The sequence below is a fragment of the Seriola aureovittata genome, chromosome 24, assembly GCF_021018895.1.
Source record: "Seriola aureovittata isolate HTS-2021-v1 ecotype China chromosome 24, ASM2101889v1, whole genome shotgun sequence".
In the NCBI taxonomy this organism is placed as follows: Eukaryota; Metazoa; Chordata; class Actinopteri; order Carangiformes; family Carangidae; genus Seriola; species Seriola aureovittata.
In genome coordinates, this window is record NC_079387.1 from 292,906 (window position 1) to 314,928 (window position 22,023).

General features: G+C 40.8%; 1 protein-coding gene across 1 annotated transcript; it reads right to left on the bottom strand.

The window, feature by feature from the left end:
* Nucleotides 1–417: 417 nt before the first annotated feature.
* On the bottom strand, nucleotides 418–14,746 carry LOC130165620 (aryl hydrocarbon receptor-like). The gene is made up of 2 exons (XM_056371037.1): nucleotides 14,265–14,746; nucleotides 418–4,385 (listed from the first exon to the last, which is right to left on the bottom strand). The coding sequence occupies exons 1-2, from the start codon at nucleotides 14,321–14,323 to the stop codon at nucleotides 4,112–4,114; spliced, it is 333 nt and encodes a 110-aa protein (XP_056227012.1). The 5' UTR covers nucleotides 14,324–14,746; the 3' UTR covers nucleotides 418–4,111.
* Nucleotides 14,747–22,023: the final 7,277 nt, after the last annotated feature.

The window sequence follows — 22,023 nt, forward strand, 5'->3', positions numbered from 1 at the left end:
GCAGCCACCGCACATTATATAAAACTATAAATGATGAACAGGAATGATGAAAAGATAGCTGGGGATGAAGGGACTCCTGGTTTGGGTAAAGCAGATTGAGATCATTATGATCTGTGGATTCATCTAAAGGTGGACAAACAAACCTGTCATTACACCAAACCTCAAGAGCAACAGTAATGAGGACGGTTTAATCCTTAAAAAGCCTCAAATGTGGAAAATCACATGCGTCACAATGCACTTCAAATGAAGTATGATACATGCGCTGAAAGCCGACTTTAAAGAAAACCTTTGAAGGAGAGAAGAAGAAGTTGAACTGGGAGTTTCATGAATGCATAAAGCCGTGAGTTGTCCTGGTGCAGACCTGCCGTGCAAACATGCCTCCCTGCTGTAACAACACACTGGAGTCCTGCAGCGTTTGTTTGAGGTGGAGGGGGGGGGGCTGGAGGCGGTGGGGGCTGGAGGAGCTGTGAACTTCAGACGTAGGAGCCGAGGAGGAAAAGGCCGAACAGTCGAAGGAAAAGGGGCCCCGGGGTGCTGCAGGGGCCGCCACAGGAAACGGGTGGGGCTCAGTGAGAGGGAGAGTGACGGCTCAGTGGCCAAGAAGTGGGTGGAGGTCAAGATGGGAGGTGGTGGTGGGGGGGGTTGTTTGTTTGTGTGTGTGCAATAGCTATTATGAAAACTACATGTAGTGAATCAGGTTTTACAACATGGCCTGCTATCATATATTTACCTTTACAGTACTTCAAAACACAGACTGGAGGGGGCGGGGATCGAACCACCGACCCTCCGACCCTCCGACCCGCTCCACCTCCTGAGTGACCAATCAGTCACACCAGCTCCTCTCCTCTTCCGTTGAATCTGTTCTCACCCTGTCGACCTCTTACGACTGCAATAAATAATCTGTGGTGTGTTGAAAAGGAAAATTAGCAGCTACTGGAGGCAAACACTCAAATCAGTCAGAAGACGAATGACAATCTGAGTCATTTGTACATTATCAGGGAGTTGTAGGTCAACATACGTGGATGATACCAGATAAGCGCATATTAGATAACTGTGGTTTGTATTATCTGGACCACAGCAGACCTTTGAATCCCGGTCCAAATCTCTTATCATTTCATCATCGCTTAACATGTTGACTATTTTCTCGATTAAGCAGAAAATATCAGATATATTCCCTTCTGAGCTCCCTTCAAAATAAAAAACCCAGAGCCCACCACCTCGCCTCGCGCTGACGGAGCAGTTTGAGAGTAACCAGACTCCCCACCGCCGACTCCAAACGTATTTGTTCAGCCGACACTAAGTGGCCAACGCTGCCAAATAATTGATGAATCCAAAGCAACAGGGCTCTGATGTCTGTTTCCTCTGGCAACAGGTACATGCTGTTGGACTGAGAAACCTCCTTTGTTTTGATGAACGGTTATGAACACTGTGTTTCTGCAGATGCACACACACACATCAAAGAGGCAATAAGTCATTTTTTTACTCCCTCAGATCAAATTGACCATAACATGCCTGCAGGGGGGTTGATAGGGTTGTTAGTCATTGCCAGTGAGTCATTGATTACTCCTTCCAGCCTGAACTCAAGTCTCATTCTGAAGCCGATAAAGTGAACGCTGCCGTGGTTTTATTATTCCAGTGTGTGGTGATATATCACCTCCGTACTGGACGGTTCTGTCGACTCTGGGCTCTGATTACGTCTGGAGAATTTACTGTTCGTGTCAACTACAGCTGAAGTTGACTTTCAGCTTTTTATTAGTTTTATTGCTTAATAAAACTTTGCTTTTATCAACTAATACAGCAGTAAATATCTATTCTTGTTCAGAACAAAATTTGAAATCCATTTGGTTATATAAACCTTTAGTAACTACTTTTCTTTTAGTGTGTTGTAACAGCGGCTATTATCGATATTTTTACAACAAATCAAACGACAATGAAAAACGACGGCCCTGCTGAAACTGCAGAGATTTATCGGCTGAATCTGCAGCTCCTCTCAGCATGACAGTGAGTTTCAGCTCAGTTCATCCGTCCATAGTGCAACTGTTCTGTTTCTTGTGGTCTTCGGTCCTGGCAGGAAGCTGTTTTCAGAATAAAAGCTTTAAAAAGTTCCATTCAGACGTCCATTTGCAATTAAATCTAACACAGAATCGGACACAAATAAACAGTCCACACCTACAGTGGCTGCACCAACACTCACTCAGTTTGTTTGTTGACTTCAATCAGCTGAGTATTTTTCTTTCAGTAATGATATTTGCCACCAAGCAGCAAACAAAAAACAATGTCTCACCAAACCGAGTCAAATCATATGTACCACATGTTCACACACTGAGAACATACATGTGTGTATTAGCATTTTAACCTACAGCACAGAACAGGTGTGCAATAACACACACACACACACACACACACACACACACACACACAGATGCAGATCATCTCCCTGACAACATTCACGGAGAAATGCTCGCCTCTTTTTGTTCCACTTCACACCTCCTGTTGCTGAGGAGCTTGTCTCCAAATATATGGTGAGCCACAAGGGCCAAATTTCACAGTCCTGCACTGATATAACCTCTCAGCTGGTCACACACACACACACACACACACGGCCATTTACTGTAAATAGGAACCTCATCTTTCAGGCTGTCTGGATCTAATTGCTGCTATTTTCAAAAGAGGTCGCAAAAACAATGTGAGGAAGCTCGATGGAAACTGGAATAACCTCCCTGAGCCTCCCCGCACCACGTAGACAGATATAGGGCAGAATTCACTCTTTTTTTTTTTTTTTTTAAATAAATAATATGATTCCCAGTGGAGAGATTTGTCTTTTAAAGGAAGTTAAACAGCCTCATTCTTGCAGAACAAACTTCCAACGATATCCTCTGCACCACGTTTATTTCTTTTTCGTGTGCTTCTCTTGTCATCGCGAGAGATTTACAGTATCATTTGGAAAGCAAACAGGAGGCTGGGATTCCTGTTAACCATGCAAGCTTTGCCTGGTGATTCAAATGAGATCCAAATGTTACTTGAAAAGCACCAGTTCTACTTCCTTCCGCATTATTCAGAGTTGAAAATACAGGATTTCATACATTATGTTTGGTGCTGGAGTTTTATTCTGCTAGGAAACCAGCTTGTCCGGGTGTATGAAAATATGTGCGCAGGTTTGAATGTTAGAATTTGACTGCAGTCTAGACATTTGCCCTTTAACTGTTTGAATGAGTTATGCACGGTGTAATGGAGTATGAAAACATGCAGGATGTTTGACGCTGTTATGTTTGTGGCAGTGCTGCTCCGCTGACTTGTTTGAGCGCAGTCAATGGGGAAAAAGTTTCAGATAAACTGTTTTCACTAACCTGCAGTGTGTTTTGCTTGGTTGAGTGTATTCTTGTTGAGTTTCCATGTACTGGGTTTCTCACAGGAAACGAGCAGAGGTGGGAAACGCCCACAAAGGAGTAGCGTCTTCTGCACACACAGAAGCTGCCTACGATATTCTCATGTTTAATATGAATGGGGGATGCAAACGTAGCGTACGATGAAAGAATCACCGTCACCTCTGGAGGATGATTCAGACCGATCCTCGCACCTCAGCTCCTGTACAGCACAGTTACTAACTCGCAGCCTAGAAGTGAACCACGCTCATCAAATACGTGTCTCTGTCAGACCCAGTAGCATCACTTCAACAGGCCGCAGCGGCACAAGGCACACAGATGTTCCTGTTTAACTTATTTAACACTTATTCTTTAAACTTAAACACGCCGACTGAGCTGTTTTTATATTGTTTAAAAGATTCTTCTCATAAAACATCATAACTTTGGCAGAATAAAGGGACTAGAACAGGCATGAAGGTGATGGATGGATAGATTAAGCGATTAATAAATGATATATTTGGGTTCAGTTATGTTTTTGCAAAGATCGGTTCCTGCAGGACCCACAGTGATTGCTACAGGTCTGATGGTGCTGACTGAAACTACAAAATAAAAGCCTCCTGCAGCACAATCCACTATCACTCCACTCTTAGTTTATAGATGTATAACATCGTCTGACAAACTGCAGCCTCGACAAACAACAGCTCACGTTACTGCAAAAGACTTTTCACATCAGTCATGTCATTAAGGCTTCAACAGCGAAATAAAAAAGGGATGCAGCATCCACTCGCACACCACGAGGTCGCCGCTCTTACTGTAATCAAGTCCGGACACTCACCGTTGAAGAAGCTCTTGACCTTCAGGTAGCCGACGCTGAGGCGGAGGACGGACAGCTTGTCCAGCCGAGCCCTGACCTCCTCGGTGAAGGGCAGCAGGCTGGTGAGCTTGTCCAGCTCGCCGTTGAGCCGGTCACGGTGGCGTTTGGACGGGTTGGACTTGACGCCATCAGGAGGTGGAGGCTTGGGGCTGCGGATACAGAAGGACAACGACATTAAAACACAGCGACGAACCCGTATCAAATATCACCCAAAATAGGAAAGATATTTATTTACTGGAGACAAGAGGACAAAAGGACAGATTAAAAATCTCATCCCCAATCTGAACTTTTTCCAAATCTGAACTCATGTTTTTAAAAAGGTCAGTTTCCCTTAAAAATCAGCGCTCGGGTTTGAGATTTAGGAAGGTCATGATGAGTACAACAAACAAGCTCGAGGCTAAATCTGTTCTTTATACTGACGTCTGTGTGCGTCAGTGCACCAGCAGCTGGGAAGAACTGAGATAACACACAGATAAAACACACAGCAGGTGACGGGAAAACGGGAAAGTCGCAAAAAAATATGGATTCATCATTTTATCTGCTTCATGCTCCTACAACCAAACATTTAAGATACAAAATATATATACAAATACAAATACACATACAAAATCATTTTTTTTCAAATAACTGATCAACCATTTGTCAAAAGGCTCGTCACGAGTTCCCAGAGTCCAAGATGATATCTTCACCACTGCTTGACTTCCATTTATAATGATTTTAAAAAAGGAAAATCAAGGAATATTCACATTTAAGAATATGGACTCATTTATCAATTTAAAGAATTAAACAATTACCAGAATAGTTGCATTTTATGAAGATCCACTTACAATAAACACCAGAAATTTGGAAATGCCGTAAAAAAAAAAGTAAAGTTTTTATGTTTGGTTGAGGTGTAAAAGTCGTGTATAAATAAATATAAGAATGTGGCAGATTAATTTGAGATTATTCACATTACAGTAGTGGTAATTGATATTTCCTCTCTACATCTGGATGGACACCGACAGCACGGAGCTGCAGGTGATCAGTGTAACTACCAAGGTTATCTGAATGGAAAACAACGGCGCCCCGGACCACCTCCACTCTCCAGGGGCAGAGTGGTAAGCCGTCTAACCCCATCCACTATTGCCATGGGAACTGGGCGAGCAGCCTGATGTCACCTGTTCCAGGGCTTGTTTACCACCTGTGTGTTCAGCTCTGTTCTGTCAGCGCGCCTCAGCAGGAGAGACAAAAAAAATCACCATTTATCTACATGAGGATTGATGGACTGTCGAAACAGTTTGTGCTCAGTTTACAAATTTACTGAGAGACAGTAAATAGGGAGTTTCCTTTCTTTATAAAGTTATATTTTGGTGCATTTTTGCCTTTATTCAGACAGTACAGTGACAGAGAGACAGGGAATTCAGGGAGAGAGAGAGGGGATGACATGCAGCAGAGGGCCACGGGTTGGACTCCAACCTGCGGCCGCTGCGGTTAGGACAAAGCCTTTGTGATACGCGCTCCATCAGGTGAGCAACCGAGAGTTTCCTTCCTAAATCAGATTTACACCATTCGAAAGGACACGATTATTTACAGAAAACATGAAAGTGAAAGGTAAAAAGGTGAAGTTCTTTTACCCGCAATATCCCTCAGAGACTGAATGAACTAGAGGTGAAGGTCTTTACTCCAAAGATCTGTTGGCAAAGACTGTTACACAGGGATGAAATAAAACTGATGCTGAATTTTCTTTCTTTTTATCTCTTGATTTATTATTAATATACATATACAGTTATTTTAAAGGCAGCTGTGTGTTTCAGTGTAGAGTTTATGATGGGCTAAATGCTGTTGGTAGAGATGGTACCAAGGTCTTACTGTGGTACAGAGTCCTGAATGGGTCACAGCTATAATACAGATGAACTCCTGCTATTAAGGTTGTTAGTTTATTAAATACATAAATAAATAAATAAATAAATAAATCATCTATAATCTAATATAATAATCTGTAATCTAATGAATTAATAGGGCATACTGGTGGCCTAATTATACATGTTAATCCTAATCAAATTATAGAAGACTATCAATAAGAGTGGCACTACCAGTTTCTGAATGGTACCCATCCCAGTCTAATGATACTGGCTCCAGATCTGCCCTCAGCCCAGCACACTGTGTTGTTTTAACTTGTGTAATGTGGTAAATAAACCCTGTCCGCTCAGGCTGTTTGGCTGTGGGTCAACGCCGTCGGGCCAGATGAGGCTCAGCAGCAGAAAGCGGGCCTGTATCTGTAAGTGAACCCCGGTGACCGGCGGTGAGCCCAGCGGCTTCTCGTCCGTAACTCAAACCAGACCTTCACTTGCACAGAGCGGCTTTTCTTCTTCCTGGAGAAGCTGTGAAGCTGTGGTGCACCTCAAACCCCGACCAGCTGATGCCGCCCCGTTCACACTGAAACCTGGTTGGTTCACGGTGAGTTTGACACAGTCTAATAACTGATCAACACTAGAGTTTGTGGCTTATTTTTTGCATTTTCACCTCTTCAATGACAATTTTTAAAGATGGTTTTGAATTGTTTTCAAAACTATTAGAATTCATTTTCATTTAACTCCATATCAGCACAGACAACTACTGGTGAGTCACCAGGAAACAGACTGAGTTGTTTAACAATTCTTATCAGATTCTTAATTTAAAACTGAGACACGTGTCGTCTTCACTTCTGCTTTCCACTCGAAGAAAACACAGTCAGGTTTCTTATTTCTGTCCTTCTCGCCCAAAATAAAACACAGCGCAGTCTGTGGTCGAAAGACAAAAGAACACTCCAGCTACTGTCCTGAAACTGACTCTGTGAAATGAAATGAAAACTGCTTTTACAACATAAAGCAAAAAGGATGAAGAGCGGAGTGATTGCTCTCCTCTGTCCTCAAGCACATTTTTCAATTTAGCAGATGTTTTTTTGCCTTTCAGAGTGGACATTAAGACAAAGTCAAGGTCCATTTACTGGCCCTTTTTTCCTGGAACTTTCAGCCATATCACATGGTCATCACTGATCAACACGGATCCACCTGCTGATATTTAATACAATCATTTAAACAACGGAGCTGAAGCACTGAGTTGACTCACACAGAATATCCATCAATAAACATTTTAAACGCCAAAAAAATTGTTGGTTCAAGCCTCTAAAACGTGAAGGCTTTGTGATGTAGCTGGTCTTTTATGATAGTACATTAATATTTTGGTTTAATAATGGTTAGCTGCAGCTAGCAGTCAGGTCTCAGCGTCTTGCTCTAGGACACCGCTGTGGGAATGGAACCTGTGACCTTCCAGTTAAAGGTCGGTCCCACACAGAGCAGCTGCACGTCTGCTGCTTCTCAAGTTAAATCAGGTTCAGATGTTGGTGCTGATGACTCCGCTGGGGATTTCAGGTCAGGTCAGGCCAAACGTGAAGCTCACTCTCACTCTGTGTGTGCGCACCTGCACGACTGCATTCTTTTCTAGGCTTTGACCCTTTGACCTCCCGATTACTGGTGCCTGCAAGGGTCAAAATACACAGCCTGTCCTGAAGTCAGAATGTCAACAATAGTGTGAAAGGCAAGGCAAGGCACATAGAGATGAAAACCCACGGTTTCATTCCCTGCTTGGCTTTAACGTTGCTGACATAGTGACTAACTTTTCTTGTTGCTGCTTTTGCTCAACATCTCTCTAGGAAACTGATATGAACCTCGCTGGCTAACTGTTTGAAAAAAGATAAATACAATCCATCTAACTTTGCTTGTTCTCAAAAAAACAAAACAACTAATATACTAAATTTAGATGAAATAAACGAGACGTCTGGTGAAAACATTCAAAAGGAATGGGAAGTTGTTGTAAAGATTGTATGTATGATTAAAGTTAACTGCTCGACTGCAGGTGAAGCCTACTGTGAAATATGTTACATTTATCTGAAATATAACATCCAATTGCTCTGTCAAAGGAACAACATGCCTCTAAAAATCATATTAGGAGCAGAGCAACTCATATTGGGGCTGTAAGAGTAGACGCCCTTCAAAATATGCTCAATTTAGATGAAGTAACAGCAAATGTGGTTTAAAAAAAATGAAAACGACTGGACTGCTCAGATAACTGCGCAAAAAATGAACCAAATATGCATCTGTAAATAACATGAAGAGGCAGAACAACTTAAGCCTGGGCTGTAAGAGAAGCCTGATATGAATTGTGTAGTATTTAGATTCAACATAAACAAAAAAAATACTTCGAATGAATGTAAAGACGGGCTCCAAATGTGTGATTTCACAGGTTTCACACGAAAAGAGGACAAAAAATGCCTCTGTGTGAAGATGGAATCGCAAAACTGGTGCAGTTCAAACTAATCCATAAAGTTATGACAACTCAAACACATGATTTCACACTTTAAATGCTCCCAGAAAACGACCATAACTGCCTCAAAAAACACAATCACCGCTGCAGGAAACGCTGCTTTCTTGTAAAACTGCTGAGCAGTGAGCAGCATGTCTGAACTGTAACTGTAACATAAATGTGTAAAATGTGGACATTTGCCCTGACGAGCCCCCCCACCCCCACCCCCACCCCCACCCCCCCGTAAATAAGACATCTGCTTCCAATAATACTCCAGAACACAACATATCTGAAATCGAGGCGAGATGGCTATCGCTGCATTCCTGACGGCACAACTCCCTGCAAGAACAATGAGCGGCCAGTGTTGTTGCTTCTCGCTTTATCTACCCAATCTGTCCTGGAAGGGGCGTGTACGTATACATGGGTGTGTGTATGTGTATGTGTGTGTGTGTGTGTGTGTGTGAGAGAGAGTGTGGGGTTGTGTTGGACTTGAAGAAACACCCCCCCTGCGTTCACACAAAGGCACTTTGTCTCCGACGGTGCAACGACACCTTTCCGGAACAAAAGAAACTAAATAGGATATTGGCATCTGTTTCCTGCTGGAGGTATGATACAGGAAAAAAAGGGCACGAGAAAAGCGAGCGAGAGCTGCACCGATATCTGCCTCAGAAACTTCATACCGCAGCTGATTTTTCACAGTTTTCCCAGTTCCACATGTTTAATTTGATCCACAGCTGCAACGATTCGTCAACTAATCAATCAGTCCATCAACAGTCCACTATGGTAATAATCTACTAATCATTTTTCATGCAAAAATATAACATATTCTCTGGTTTTATGTGTCTTTCTGTTTTAAAGTACTTTGACTTGCCTTGTGTGTGTGGTTCTCTTCATATAAATTTATATTTTCATTCACATTCGGCTTCACAAACACTGGCAACGTATGAGAACCTGCCCTTAAAATATAATAATAAACATCTTGACACTTTTGAGTATTACTTTACATCGTATTCTACATAAAGATTTTTGAAAATTGGCACAGCTCACAACAATTTTACATAGTTTTATTGTTGTCTTTTATTCACCTGGTTTATTTTGTACAGTGGGTTTAACACTGAGAGGAGCGCTACCACAGAAATACTGTGTCAAAATCTCCTATTGCAAACATTATCCCGCAGTATATTAGTGTATTATGACATTTTCTGTGTTCCCATCCTAATCAATCAAAACTGATAACCAAAACACAGGAATTAAATAACCACATAATAAAACAACGGAGCTCGGTTATATCAGTGTTTCGATGTCATAACATCCAGGAAGTGAAAGTTGAAAGTTGGGAGACTGATGTCCATCACATGTTAGTCATGAGAAAAAGCAGTGCGTTTCTTACTGTAGGCCTCAAGATGCAGCAGCATGACTTCTGTCAAAATCACATCCACCAACACAAAACAAAACACGAAAAAATCTAACCAGCAGAAGCAACATCTGACTGTTTTATTCCACATGAGTTCGGCCCAATCTCTTTCATTACTGCTGTCAAACAGGAATCATCTGGCACTTGAATTCATCTGCAGGGAAACACTGAGTATAAACACACACATGTGCACGCATGCTCCACATTTCACTGTCAGAACAAGAGGACCACTGGGAAAAGTGTCCACTTTTTCTTCTTTTATGTTTCTTTTCATGAAGTTCTCGACTCTGCATCACTTTAAAACATATCCTAAATGGAAATTCATGTTTTGGCAAAGAACTTTTTCATCATATTTCTATATTAGTTTGGCAGACACTACCAAAGCTACTCTTTTCTAACACACGCAAGAAACCTGAGGGTTCAGTCGCTCAGTTCACTTTATAACTCATTTCAAATCATTACACACACAACAGATAAAATGTCCTATGGATGAATTGATGAGTGCAGCTACAGATAATTGATCTGCAGCTATTTTTGACAATCAAGTCACGGTTTGAGTCATTTTTCAAGCAGAAATGTCAATGTTATTGATTAATCAAGAAAGTAATCATCACATTCATCGATAATGGCAATAATGTGCTAATACACACTATGTGGAACTCATTGGGGGCCACTATGACTTCCTGACTGTTGTATAGGTCATTGATAAAGAACCTGTATTAATCCCATGGTCAGTGTTGGTGCTGATGTGGATCAGTGCATCTTTAGATTTAGTAAGGAAACCAGGACCATAAAGAAATGATTTCCCCAGTTTGACGTGGAAGAATCTTTAATTTTTTTTTTTTTTTTTAAAGAAAGCTGCATACGTCGCTGCCGCTAAACCTCACTGCTAATTTTATACTGCAACCATGAGTGCAATTGTCATCCAAGTGAGCTGTGGAGTCCAGTATCCACTTCCTATAATACATCCATGGGTAGAACTTGCTAGAACTATCTTGCACAGGCCATATCAAACATCGTCAGCGGTTGGACCTCACTAACACTCTTGTGGTTGAGTGCACACACATCCCTGCAGCCAGGGTCCAAAATTATGTGGGAACTCTTCCCACAACAGCTTATTAAGAACCGTGGTTTTGGAGTGACAAGTTCAATAAACACGAATGGGCGTGAGGTTTGGGCGTCCACATACTTTTGGCCACATAGTGTATCTATCTGGCTACTTTTATCAAGTTTCTCATGTTAGTTTTTATGACTTTAGTGAAGCTGGATAATTTTGAATCGTCTTTCCTTGTGGCAGACATACATTTAAATGTTCTGGTTTTACAGTGCAGTGTCAACATAAAGGTGAAGCGCCTCAGGGTAGACTGCTGGAGGTGGGGTAGACACCAGTCCTGCCACTCTCTCTCTCTCTGTCACACACACACACACACACTCATAACTCACTCACTTCACCAACACCCCCCACCCCCCCCCAAAAAAAAATGAAAAAGAAAAAGAAAGATAAACTCCCAGGGAGAAACTTTTCCTAAAAACCAAGGCGAGCGAACATGGCAGACTTACGTAACCGTGTGCGTGACACAGAACTATGTTAATTTGAGTCGAGGGAGGGAGGAAAAAAACAACCCCCAAAAAAACACACAGAGACAGAAGGAAAGACAGGAAAAAAGTATGTTGTGGCAGTCGGAGGAGGAGGAGAAAAAAAACAGAGCGAGTCTCAGATTACGCCATCTTCCCTCCCTCCCTCCCTCCCTCCCTCGTGGAAACATTGCGTGAGAGCGCTCTCGCTCCACGTCCTGATTATGATTAATGCAGGTAGTACCACACACACACTGAAACCACGGTTCTGGCAGGGTTCTGCCGTGGTTCTCTGCTCTGGCCTGTGGTTCTGTATGAAGCAGTTAACACTCTGTCTGGCTTGTTAAAGTTAAAAATCACAATCTGGTAAAATCACAGTGAGGAAGACAGTGTGGCTGAGAGCAGCTCTTATGTTCTCAAGGGTTCTTTACAGCACCATGAAGGGTCAAGGGTGAACTATGTCACAGCATGGTACTATAGAGAACACCTCCAAAGGTTCTTTACAGCACTATAAAGGGGCTATGATGAACTATTCAAGCATATTGCTTCAAGAAACCATTTCTAAAGGTTCTTTTCAGAACCACGAAGGGTCTAAGAGGAACCACTCATGGTGTTTTAAAAGGTCATGCACTAGATAACTCCTCTAAAGGCTCCTAATGGCACCATAAGAAGGAGCCTTAAAGAACATATCTAGAGGGATCTTTACAGCTCCATGAAGGGTCTAAGAGGAACCATCAGAGCATTGTGAACGTCTCAAATGTTCTGTGTACCATGAAAGGTCGAAGAACCCTTTATCGGGACGCCTACCACCATGAAGTGTTTAAAAATAACCATTTGACCATGCAGCTTCAGATTATTTCTGCAGAAGGTTCTCAACAGCACCATAACGGGTCTGTTGCTTTATTATCTAAGCACTCTACAATCGTTTATAGCACCACTGAGGGTCTATAACAAACAATTTGAGCATAGTGCTTCAGCAAATCTCTCTACAAGTTTGTCATAGCACTATGAATAGACGAAGAAGAACCAGTTTGGCACGGTGCTTCATATTACTTCTGTAGAACGTTCTTAAAGTATTGGTTTCTTACGGAGAATATCTCTAAAGGGTTCTTAACAAACAATTTCCGCTTGGTGCTTCAGAGAACCTAATTTTAAAGCACCATTAATGATCTATTATACATTTTTTGGGTATGGAACCTGTCTAATAGTTATGAAGATATGAAAAAGGAACCATTCTACCACAGTGTTAAACCACTTTGAGGGTTCTAAGGTGGACTCTTTGCATATGGTGCTTTATTGTACTTCCCTTGACGGTTCTTTACAGCACCACTTGTGGTTTAATCACAACTATAAAAGTACAGTGCTGTGGAAAACCCTTAGGAATGGTTCTTTACAGCTGCATCAAAGGTCAATGAAAGAACATTTGTCCATGTTTCACTAGAGAACTAGTCTGAAGGCTTCTTCATAGCAAGGGTCTAAGGAACCATTTGAGTGTGATGCTTTAAAGTATTCTTTACAGCACCATTCACGTCTCTGAAGAACTATTCAAGCATTGTCCACAAAAGAACATCTCACATTTCACATAGAACCAACTCAGTCTAACAGGGCTTCCTTTGAACAAAACTAAGGATTTGCTACAGTACATGCAACCCTGAAAAATGAATTTCTGGCGCAAGAGTGTGCAGCTCTCAGATTGTGGTCAGGGGCCCTCCGGGGGACCATGAAAGGGGAACCCAGGACGAAAACATGCCATATACAGTACCAAACTTTTGAGTAGTACAGTACATATTTGCTTAAAGCAGAGGAACCATAAAAGGGTGGCATGCTGAGGTTATTGATGTGGGGTTTCACTCTCTCCACTGTTACCCTCCCTGCCTATGGAGCACACTCAAAACAAAAGCTCAGTAAAAAAAAAATTAAATAACACATGTACTCAGAGGAGGTTTCTTCTGAGCAGATCTTAAAGGAGCGATTTAAAGCATGGAGAGCATTTGCATGAATCAGTCTGGGAAGCCCAGCTGTCTCAGATGGTATAATTAGATTTAAATAATACTGAAGCAACAGTTGTCTTTATTTTCCATGCTGGATAGGCCTGCAGTGTTGTTGGACTTCGGCACATTACCTCGGTCTGGCTCGCCAACACTGCACAACCACAGCAGGGAAAATAGACTTTATGGCCTCATGGATTCAACTAAGGACAATGCAGCTACTATTGCAAACAGAGTGCAACTTATAACCTACTACACCCTTTGTACCATGTTACACAGGCTGCAATGCATACTGTATGCATTACATACTGACTTACCAGTCTGGAGATGTTTGCACAGCTGTAACCTCCTAAAAAAAGACCCCTCTCTTTTTTTTTATACAAGATGCAAAGTATAAAGTTTTAACTTCATGAATTAAATTACACATAAAAGCAAAGTATTGTGCAAAAAAGCATTAAAAAGCCATTAATGCATGATGTTTCTATAGACCTATTTTAAGTTATATGTGTCATATCACTACTGAAGAACACAGGCATAATGGTCTTGCAAAGGTATTACAGTAGAAGTACAACAGGCGGTACAATAGGGTCATCAGAGACACTTAAGCAATACCACAGACATCATAAAGTCACTTTATACAATATAACCTCGCCTTTTAGACATAATATGAGATGTTGTTGGGATATTAAAGGATTATCACATTGATTTGAGTGTGATTTGATTTGACTTACATTTTCTGGACCGGCTTCTTCCGTTTCTTCGCCGCGTAAAGTGCCGTGCTCGGCAGCATGGTGAACTCAGAGCACACAAAGTGGAAGAAAGTGGCTTTATCCCCGGTTTAGTGTACACGTTAGCAGCTCCAGACGTCTCAAAAGATTCAGATCCCTTGAAAATGATAATAATGTTGAAAATGAGGCAGAAAGTAAGTAGAAATCCCCCTGACGCTCCCCGGCTGCATCTGCGGTGTAAAAAAACTACTTTTTGTTTTCTTTAGCTACTCCAAACGTCCGTAAGACGTTAGCAAACTGTCGCAACTTTTCATACTGACGACGTTTACGTATTTCCGCACAGGTTTATCGACGATTCCGTGATTTTTAGAAGTTAAAAAGAGCTCGAGAAGTCCTCGGAGGATTTTTATGTAAGTCCCCTGTCTGCGCGTCACCTCCGTTGTGATTTGACAGGGTTTCTGCTGCCGCCGCGCGCTCCCGTCGCGGTTTTTGTGTGTGTGTGTGTGTGTGTGCGTACTTGTGTTTTTGTGTGTCACTGCAACGCGAGAGCGGAAATTTTTAAGGTGGTCCGAATGTGGGCCAACTTAGACTGACAATGCAGACGAGGAATGACTGGAAAACCGCATTCCACCCGGGAAGACCTTAAGGAGGATTTTTTTCATTGTCATCCTGTTACAGTACAGTATTTAATTTAGGAAAAAAATACATAGTACAGTATAGTACATACAACTACTGTACCATAATATTATGAATATTAAAATATTTACAAATATTTCCATAATATTAACATTATCAATAAATATATTTTTATATTTAAGATTATAACAGTACATTTACAACCAACATAAATAATTAAGTTAAATTAATAACTAATAAATATACTACAGTTTTAATAAATCTATAAAAACTAAAATTATATTTACTAATATTACAGTAAACTCAAATCAATAAAATTACTATGGTATTGATAATGTAAATGTATAAATATTATAATATTTCACATAGAAAATACTTTACAAAATCTCCCATATTTCTGACTATATTTTAAAGTTATACAATATAGTCAAATAAATACATTTGATATGGTATTAATGTATCTATTTCCATACGTGTATATACAGACTATATATATATTACATATTATATACATTGTTATTATATATATTATACGTTTAAATAAATTAATATGTTATGAATCAATAATTAAAATGTCTTCATATGCTTATTTTAGAGAGAATTACAGGTTCAACTGAGCTCTCAGGTCCTCCAAAGGACACATTGTCATGATGGAGGATGCTGACCCTGAACTGGGACTCAGCTTATGAAACTACAAGTCTGTTTATATAGCCTTAAAATACCTGATGGTCAAGCTGGAAACAAAAGCTGATGTAATTTTCCCAGGACTATACTGCATGTCCTGGGAAAACAATATCTAACATCAGTCAGATTTTGTTTGACATTTTAAAAACACATAATTTGGCTTTACAAATGGTAAATTTGTTCCTCTAACCGGGTTGTTACAGGTGAAGGTTCAGTTTCTTTCCCCTGTTGCTTAACTCTGCCTGTACTGGCAAATGTTTGCAGTTGTAACATGAATCAGCCAAGGTGCATGTGCATGTATTCAATGCTTCAGTCATCTGGCAGTCAGTCACCTCGTCCTCCTACACTCTGTCAGAGTGAGGTGAGCCGGCTTTTACAAAGTCATGAATTTGAAGCATTCCTTTATTGTTCATTGTATTCAGTGCAGCCAATGTCAGCGTAATATATCATGGTGTTTTTGTGCATGGCGAGGGATTTGCTCCAGCATGCCAGGGACCAACTTAAAAAAAAAAAAAAAAATCAATTCTTATGACCCAAACCAGCTTGAAAATAAAAGCTCAGAGATGAGGAGCTTCATTGGTTGTGTCACAATATTTGTTATCCAACATCTGTCGGATACAAACTAAGTGGAATTTTTGGGTTGTGACTTCTATGAGCTGTCACGCAGCAGGATTCTTCTGGATGGAAAAAATGACAATAAATGACATGAAACACAAGCGGGCTTTTTATTGGCTGAGTTTAAAGTTCAGTCCAAGAGTTACCGTGCTGCTTTGTGATGCAGAAAATTCATTTCAGGCTTTTTATCAATAGATTTATTACCTGTTTTATTTAACACAAAAATCCTGACAAAAAAGATCTGAAAATTGAAACATAGAGCTACAACTTTTGCAGGTACAACAATAGAGAGAGGAACAACTTTAAAGCAGTGAAATGCTGTTTTAAAAATGCAGGCATTAGATAATGATACTCACCTTCTTCCAAACTCTGATGAGTAGCAGCCAAGATTATGTCAAATCAGAGTTGTTGCCATAATTTAATCCATGTTTTATTCTCTTTTACAAAACGTGGTGTAATATTTTATCCTGCTGACGTTTGAGTTTATTTGTGATTCTTTGCATTTGAAGAGTTCGGAGGGTCGTGTATTTCTCCCTCACTCTCCAAAACCAGAAACACAAGAGCAAGAGACATTTTTAATTATCATTATAATTAATGATTATAATTTATCTACCTGATTTAAGCCGCAATTGTTGGCATGCCAGTCTAGTGTATTTCCCAACTGTGTGGGAGTCAGACCTGGACGCTACTACTGTACATAAGAGTGGAGGCTGTTATTAGAGTCACGGTTCACGGACAGTTGTCGTCTTCATCAATCACAGCAATTCCTGTAAATCGGGGCAGGTTTGATATGACGACTGACAAGAGGAGCACCGCTGAAGCGAAGAGAAGCGTTTTTGTTACTAACAAAGATGGCTGCCGCTGACGTTGAGAGCGCCTCATCATTGTCACCACAGAACGGGTTACAGGTACAGTATTTGATCCAAACCCAAATCATTGAATCATAATAATCCTTCCATTAGTCGTTGAGATATTTGATTATTGATATTAAGAGGACGTGAGTGGCGGACCATCCATCCAGAACCGAACCGATTTCACCGAGGTGAAGAGGATCTTTGAACCAGCACAAGGTCATCTGTTCCTTTACCTTGTGACGATGATAATAATGATGATCATACTTGTTCAGACTAATCTACTTTAGTTATATAAACCATCCTGTGTAAGGATTTTTTTTTTCTGCTTCCTCATAATTACAATGTACTTCTCATTTGCGACTGCTTTGCATATAAAACAGTTCCAGGTTGGCTGGCAGCGCTGAGGGGGAACTCTTGGCATCCATGTTGCCATGGCAAGACGTTGTGTTTAACGTTAAACACGGCAGTTAAAAGTCAATAGCTATCTACAATATGCCACCCTCTGGCCCTATTAAAATGCAACCTTTGTTTTAAAATACACCCTGTTTTAATACAGCCTGGCTTGAACCCCGAGTGTCTGGCAGCCGCGCTCGCTCACTTTTCTTTATGAGATGCTTTTAAAGAGCCAAAGCTTTTTTCTCTTTCTGCAGCCCGGCTCTGTTTTTCTGTCTTCAACGTGTACGATTTTGACGAGGATGACAGGTTGATTTGCAACTGCGAAAGCCTGGAGTTTTGTGATCTGGAGAAGCTAATTGAGCCGAGCGGTTGTTGCTCTTAATTGAGACATCCACAAAGTGATTTATGGCTGTAATTAAAACTAATGATAGTGCTTTTTAAAGGATAATAGGTAACCGAGATCCTTGGCTGACAACATGATTAAGAATCACTAGTTTTTTTTTGGTGTTTTTTCTCTGATCAGAACTTGTCAGTTGCAGCGGCCTGTTTTTTTTGTTTTTGGGATGAACCAACCAACCAGAGGGCAGAGCGGGTTAGGAAACCAGGAGCTGTTGTTCCTCATCATTAGCATGCTCCATGACTAAACTCCACCACTTTATATATTTGGAGGCACCGAAACAGGCCGAAGAGCTGCGGTAACTTTCCACTGTGCCACCGCAGGCTGCTGCCGCATTTTATTGCAACATGCAGAGGTGGCGTTTACACGGCGGTAAACGCGCTCCCAAGGTCCGTCTACATCTTGAGAACTTTGTGTTTTCCGTCATGTGTTTAAGTTTGATTTAAAGCAGGGAGGGGGGCACGGCACCCGCCCTCTCTCAGCCCTCCACAGTGGGGCCTTGCTCGGCAGCAACTCACATTTCACAGTTACCAGTTTCTTTCATATTTTCCAAAAAGAAACCAAACATCTCAACAACTATAACATCAAATAACGGTTCCTCTATGAAGGACATCTTGGTCCTCACACCTCCTGATGAAATGAGAGGTTGTTGTTGAGACCTGAGACTTTCTGGTGTTCTTGAAATATCTCATGTCGTTTTCAAATGTACTGTTTTCATTTCTTCTTTTTACTCTGTCTATCTTTGTCTTTGTCTTTCTGCTTTGAATATGTCTAGTTCTTCTTTCTTTTCACCCAAGGCTGTGATAAACCCAAAGAAAAGAGGCCAAAGGTCATTCATACACATACTTTATATCTTAAACTATGTCTGGGTCTGTAGAACAAAGACCACTGGTCTTGTATTCATCTTGAACACTGCACCTCTGTATATTTAGTAACATTTTATTTTATTTCCCTGCGTAATTTGGCTCTAATTATGTGGAAATTGGGAATGTTCTTGAAAGAAAAGCTCAATTTCAAACCAATATTCATTCATTATTCATTTATTATTGGAAGCTTTGTTCTTTATGGAAGTTTTATTGTATTTCTGCCTGTAGACAAATTTCTCATCTTTGCTTGTTTAGCTGATCTACTGTGGCTGACTGAAAGACTCTGTCACTATCAATTAACTGAAAATGTACCAGTTGAACAATATTTATTTTCTCTATGATTTGAACCAGATTACATAGTTCTTTGTTGGAAATTTATTGCACTCTTGAAAGAAATTACAGACGCTCAATATAAAGGTCATCCAATTAAAAAGAAGAATGTCATTTTTAGATTTAAAAAGAAAAAGGCTCACAAAAGCGATTTGCTCTACTTACATACAGATCTCAAATAAAGGCAACGCTATTTGCAAATGAAAGACAAATTTACAAATGCCACAAAGGCGCTCTCATTGTCATGCATGGGTCACAAGTACAGTGTTGTTTTGATTTGTGAAATGTGTCAAAATGAACAGGATGAAATTGTCTCATGTTGCAAATATGGAGAAACAAGTCCCTGGATAACAGAGAAATGCAGCTTCAGAGGGAAAATAAGCCAATCCTCCTGACTTTTATTGTGAAGTTCAACTTTAGTGGGAATCCAACTTCACAATTAAAGCCAGGGTGATCAAATTTGTCTTATGAAAACTATAGTGAACACTGATGGTGACAACCCTGACCACATGCTCTTGTGTACTTTTGGTCTTGGATCTTCATGCTGCAACATTCAGTGACATTTCAGCAGTTGGGTGAAGGTCGTGTCCGTTTTCTACGTGACAACGAGAGGTCCATAAACAAATGGGTTTTTTTTTTCAGCTTGGTGGGAACAGCCTGACTGGGCTGCACAGAATCCTGGGTCCAGTTTCACAAAGACAGACTTTGACTGTGCCTTAGCTATAACAAACAGTCAGACTCCAGATACATGTCTGAAGCAGTTTAGTTCTTGACTATCTTAAACCAGACTGTGGTACAATGAATTCTGGGTAAATTAAGACTTTTTTCAAAAAAAGAAAAAAAAAAAGGCCAACCGTGGAACCGCATCCAACCACACAGCTCCATTTACCTCAGCAGAACATGTTGGACATTTTACTTGAAGAGTGAAACAATAAAAAAACAAAAGAAACAACCTGATTTGGGAAAAAATGGCTGCCATAAACCACAAAATATGAGCCATGTTCTCTTGTTTTTTGTTGTTGGATGCTACTGCTCAGCGCAGGTGTCACTAATTACCACGTTACTATGGTAACGTTAATCTTCGGCCCGAGTTAGCCTGGGGGTTAGGTGTCTAATGTTTTGGACTTAAAATTAGTCAGGTTTTATTGTTGTGAAACAGTCTTGCTTGCGTTAGACTGATCTATGAGCAGAATGGAGACTGGACCAGCTCCAGCCTCGTCACTGAGCTTCAGTGTTTTACCTCACCAATGCTCTTGGGTCTGAATGGAGGAAAATTACTGCAGGAAACCCTGAAAGAGTGGAGTCATAACAGCATATGAGTGTCCGCATACTTTTGGCCACAGAGTGTGTGTGTGAGAGTTCGAACAGTTAAAGAATCTCTCAGTTCACCGTGATTAAATCTCATAACTCCACACAGGTGATATATAAAAACAATATCATCTGACTCATGTTTGGCTGTTTGTGCAGAACGATGTCAGCGTCTGTTTCCATCTGGTCGTTCTTGGCTCTTTGACACAGACACAAAATATGAAACCAAACATGGAACAACCATCAGGTCAAAAACTCTCAGACATCTGACGTCTCAAATTAGCTTCGGGCCACCGGCAGACGCAGGGATAAAGGATGTAGATCAAGATATGATTAAAGGTCGCAGCCACTGGAAATTACAGGCCTGCTGCAGTCATGTTATTTCCATGTCAGGCCCGGTCTGGAAAGGGCTCGGACCTGCGGCTCATCCTTCAGGCTGGGTTGGCGGTGAAAGCCGTGCAGCCGGAGGAGACACGGCAGGCTGCTGCTCCGGTTAATAGCTGTATCCGGGACAGGCGTGTTCTGGTAAATTGGTGGCAGATGTTGGTGAGTTTGGACGTAAGCGGGGGCTTTCGGAGGGAGAGAGGTTGGAAGTGATTTCATTACTGGAAGTCAGGAGTTTTTCTGTTGGGACTTGTACCTATCCGACTTCTTTTTGGTGCCTTAATCTTATTTGTTTTGTCTGTGTGCAAACTTAAAGCACTTTAATTCCAACTTTTGTACTTGACAGAGCACAGCACCATGACAGAGTTTAAACACTGAGGCCCTGATTCACTCAGAGAAGGGGTTTGGAGTTGGCAAATGTTCCAGTACTGTTCATTAAAGTAGACAGTAAACAGCAGAGGCACAGGCTGATGTTTTCAAGTACTTTCCTTGCTTGAATATTCACTGAGGTATTTATTGTTCATTTGGAAATACTAGAAATGTTTCTCAAATCTAAAACTGCAAGGAAATGTTTGTGAGGAAATTTGAGTATTTACAGTTTCAACTTCATTTGCTGATGAAGATCATGTGATATTATGTCTGAAAGCTCTGGAATAGGTACAGTTAATCGACCTTGAGGTGCAGATTGTTTTATTAGTGCACTGTACTTTCTTTTTCAGAAACTGTATTTTATTAGATTTTTCGGTCCTAGGTTTCTGTAAAAGAAGGTTTTGGGAAAGGTTTTTGTTACGATAAAGCAAAGGAAAGAGGGTCAAAGGTCGATATTTATAAAAGAGAAACAGATTTTACTGACCTCACTCTTCCTTAGTCATGTATATTTATATTTCTGATTTTATGTGCTTAGATTTTGATTTTGATTGTTGACCTCTGAAAATTACCCCTGCTGATTGCATCTTTCCAGACATGAGGATACTGTGGATAATCATAGACTTCACTCTGGACGGTTTTCAAAGGAACTATTTATTTCAGTAGAAAGTAGTCCCAATTAAAACCGTTGACTGTAATGTCCCTGGATTATTCAGAGGAACAAGGGCGCCGCATCTGTAAACGCACTGTTCAGGTTTTCAAATGTCATTTTTAAATGCACCATCTATTGTATTTCAGAGACGACAGATTAAAGTTAAGTAATTCTCTAAACTGGTGTTTTGGTCACAGTTGGTGGAGACCAAAATCGGAGCACAAATTCTGAGAAAATTCATGTATATTATTTGCAATTTGGATGAAGCCTTAAT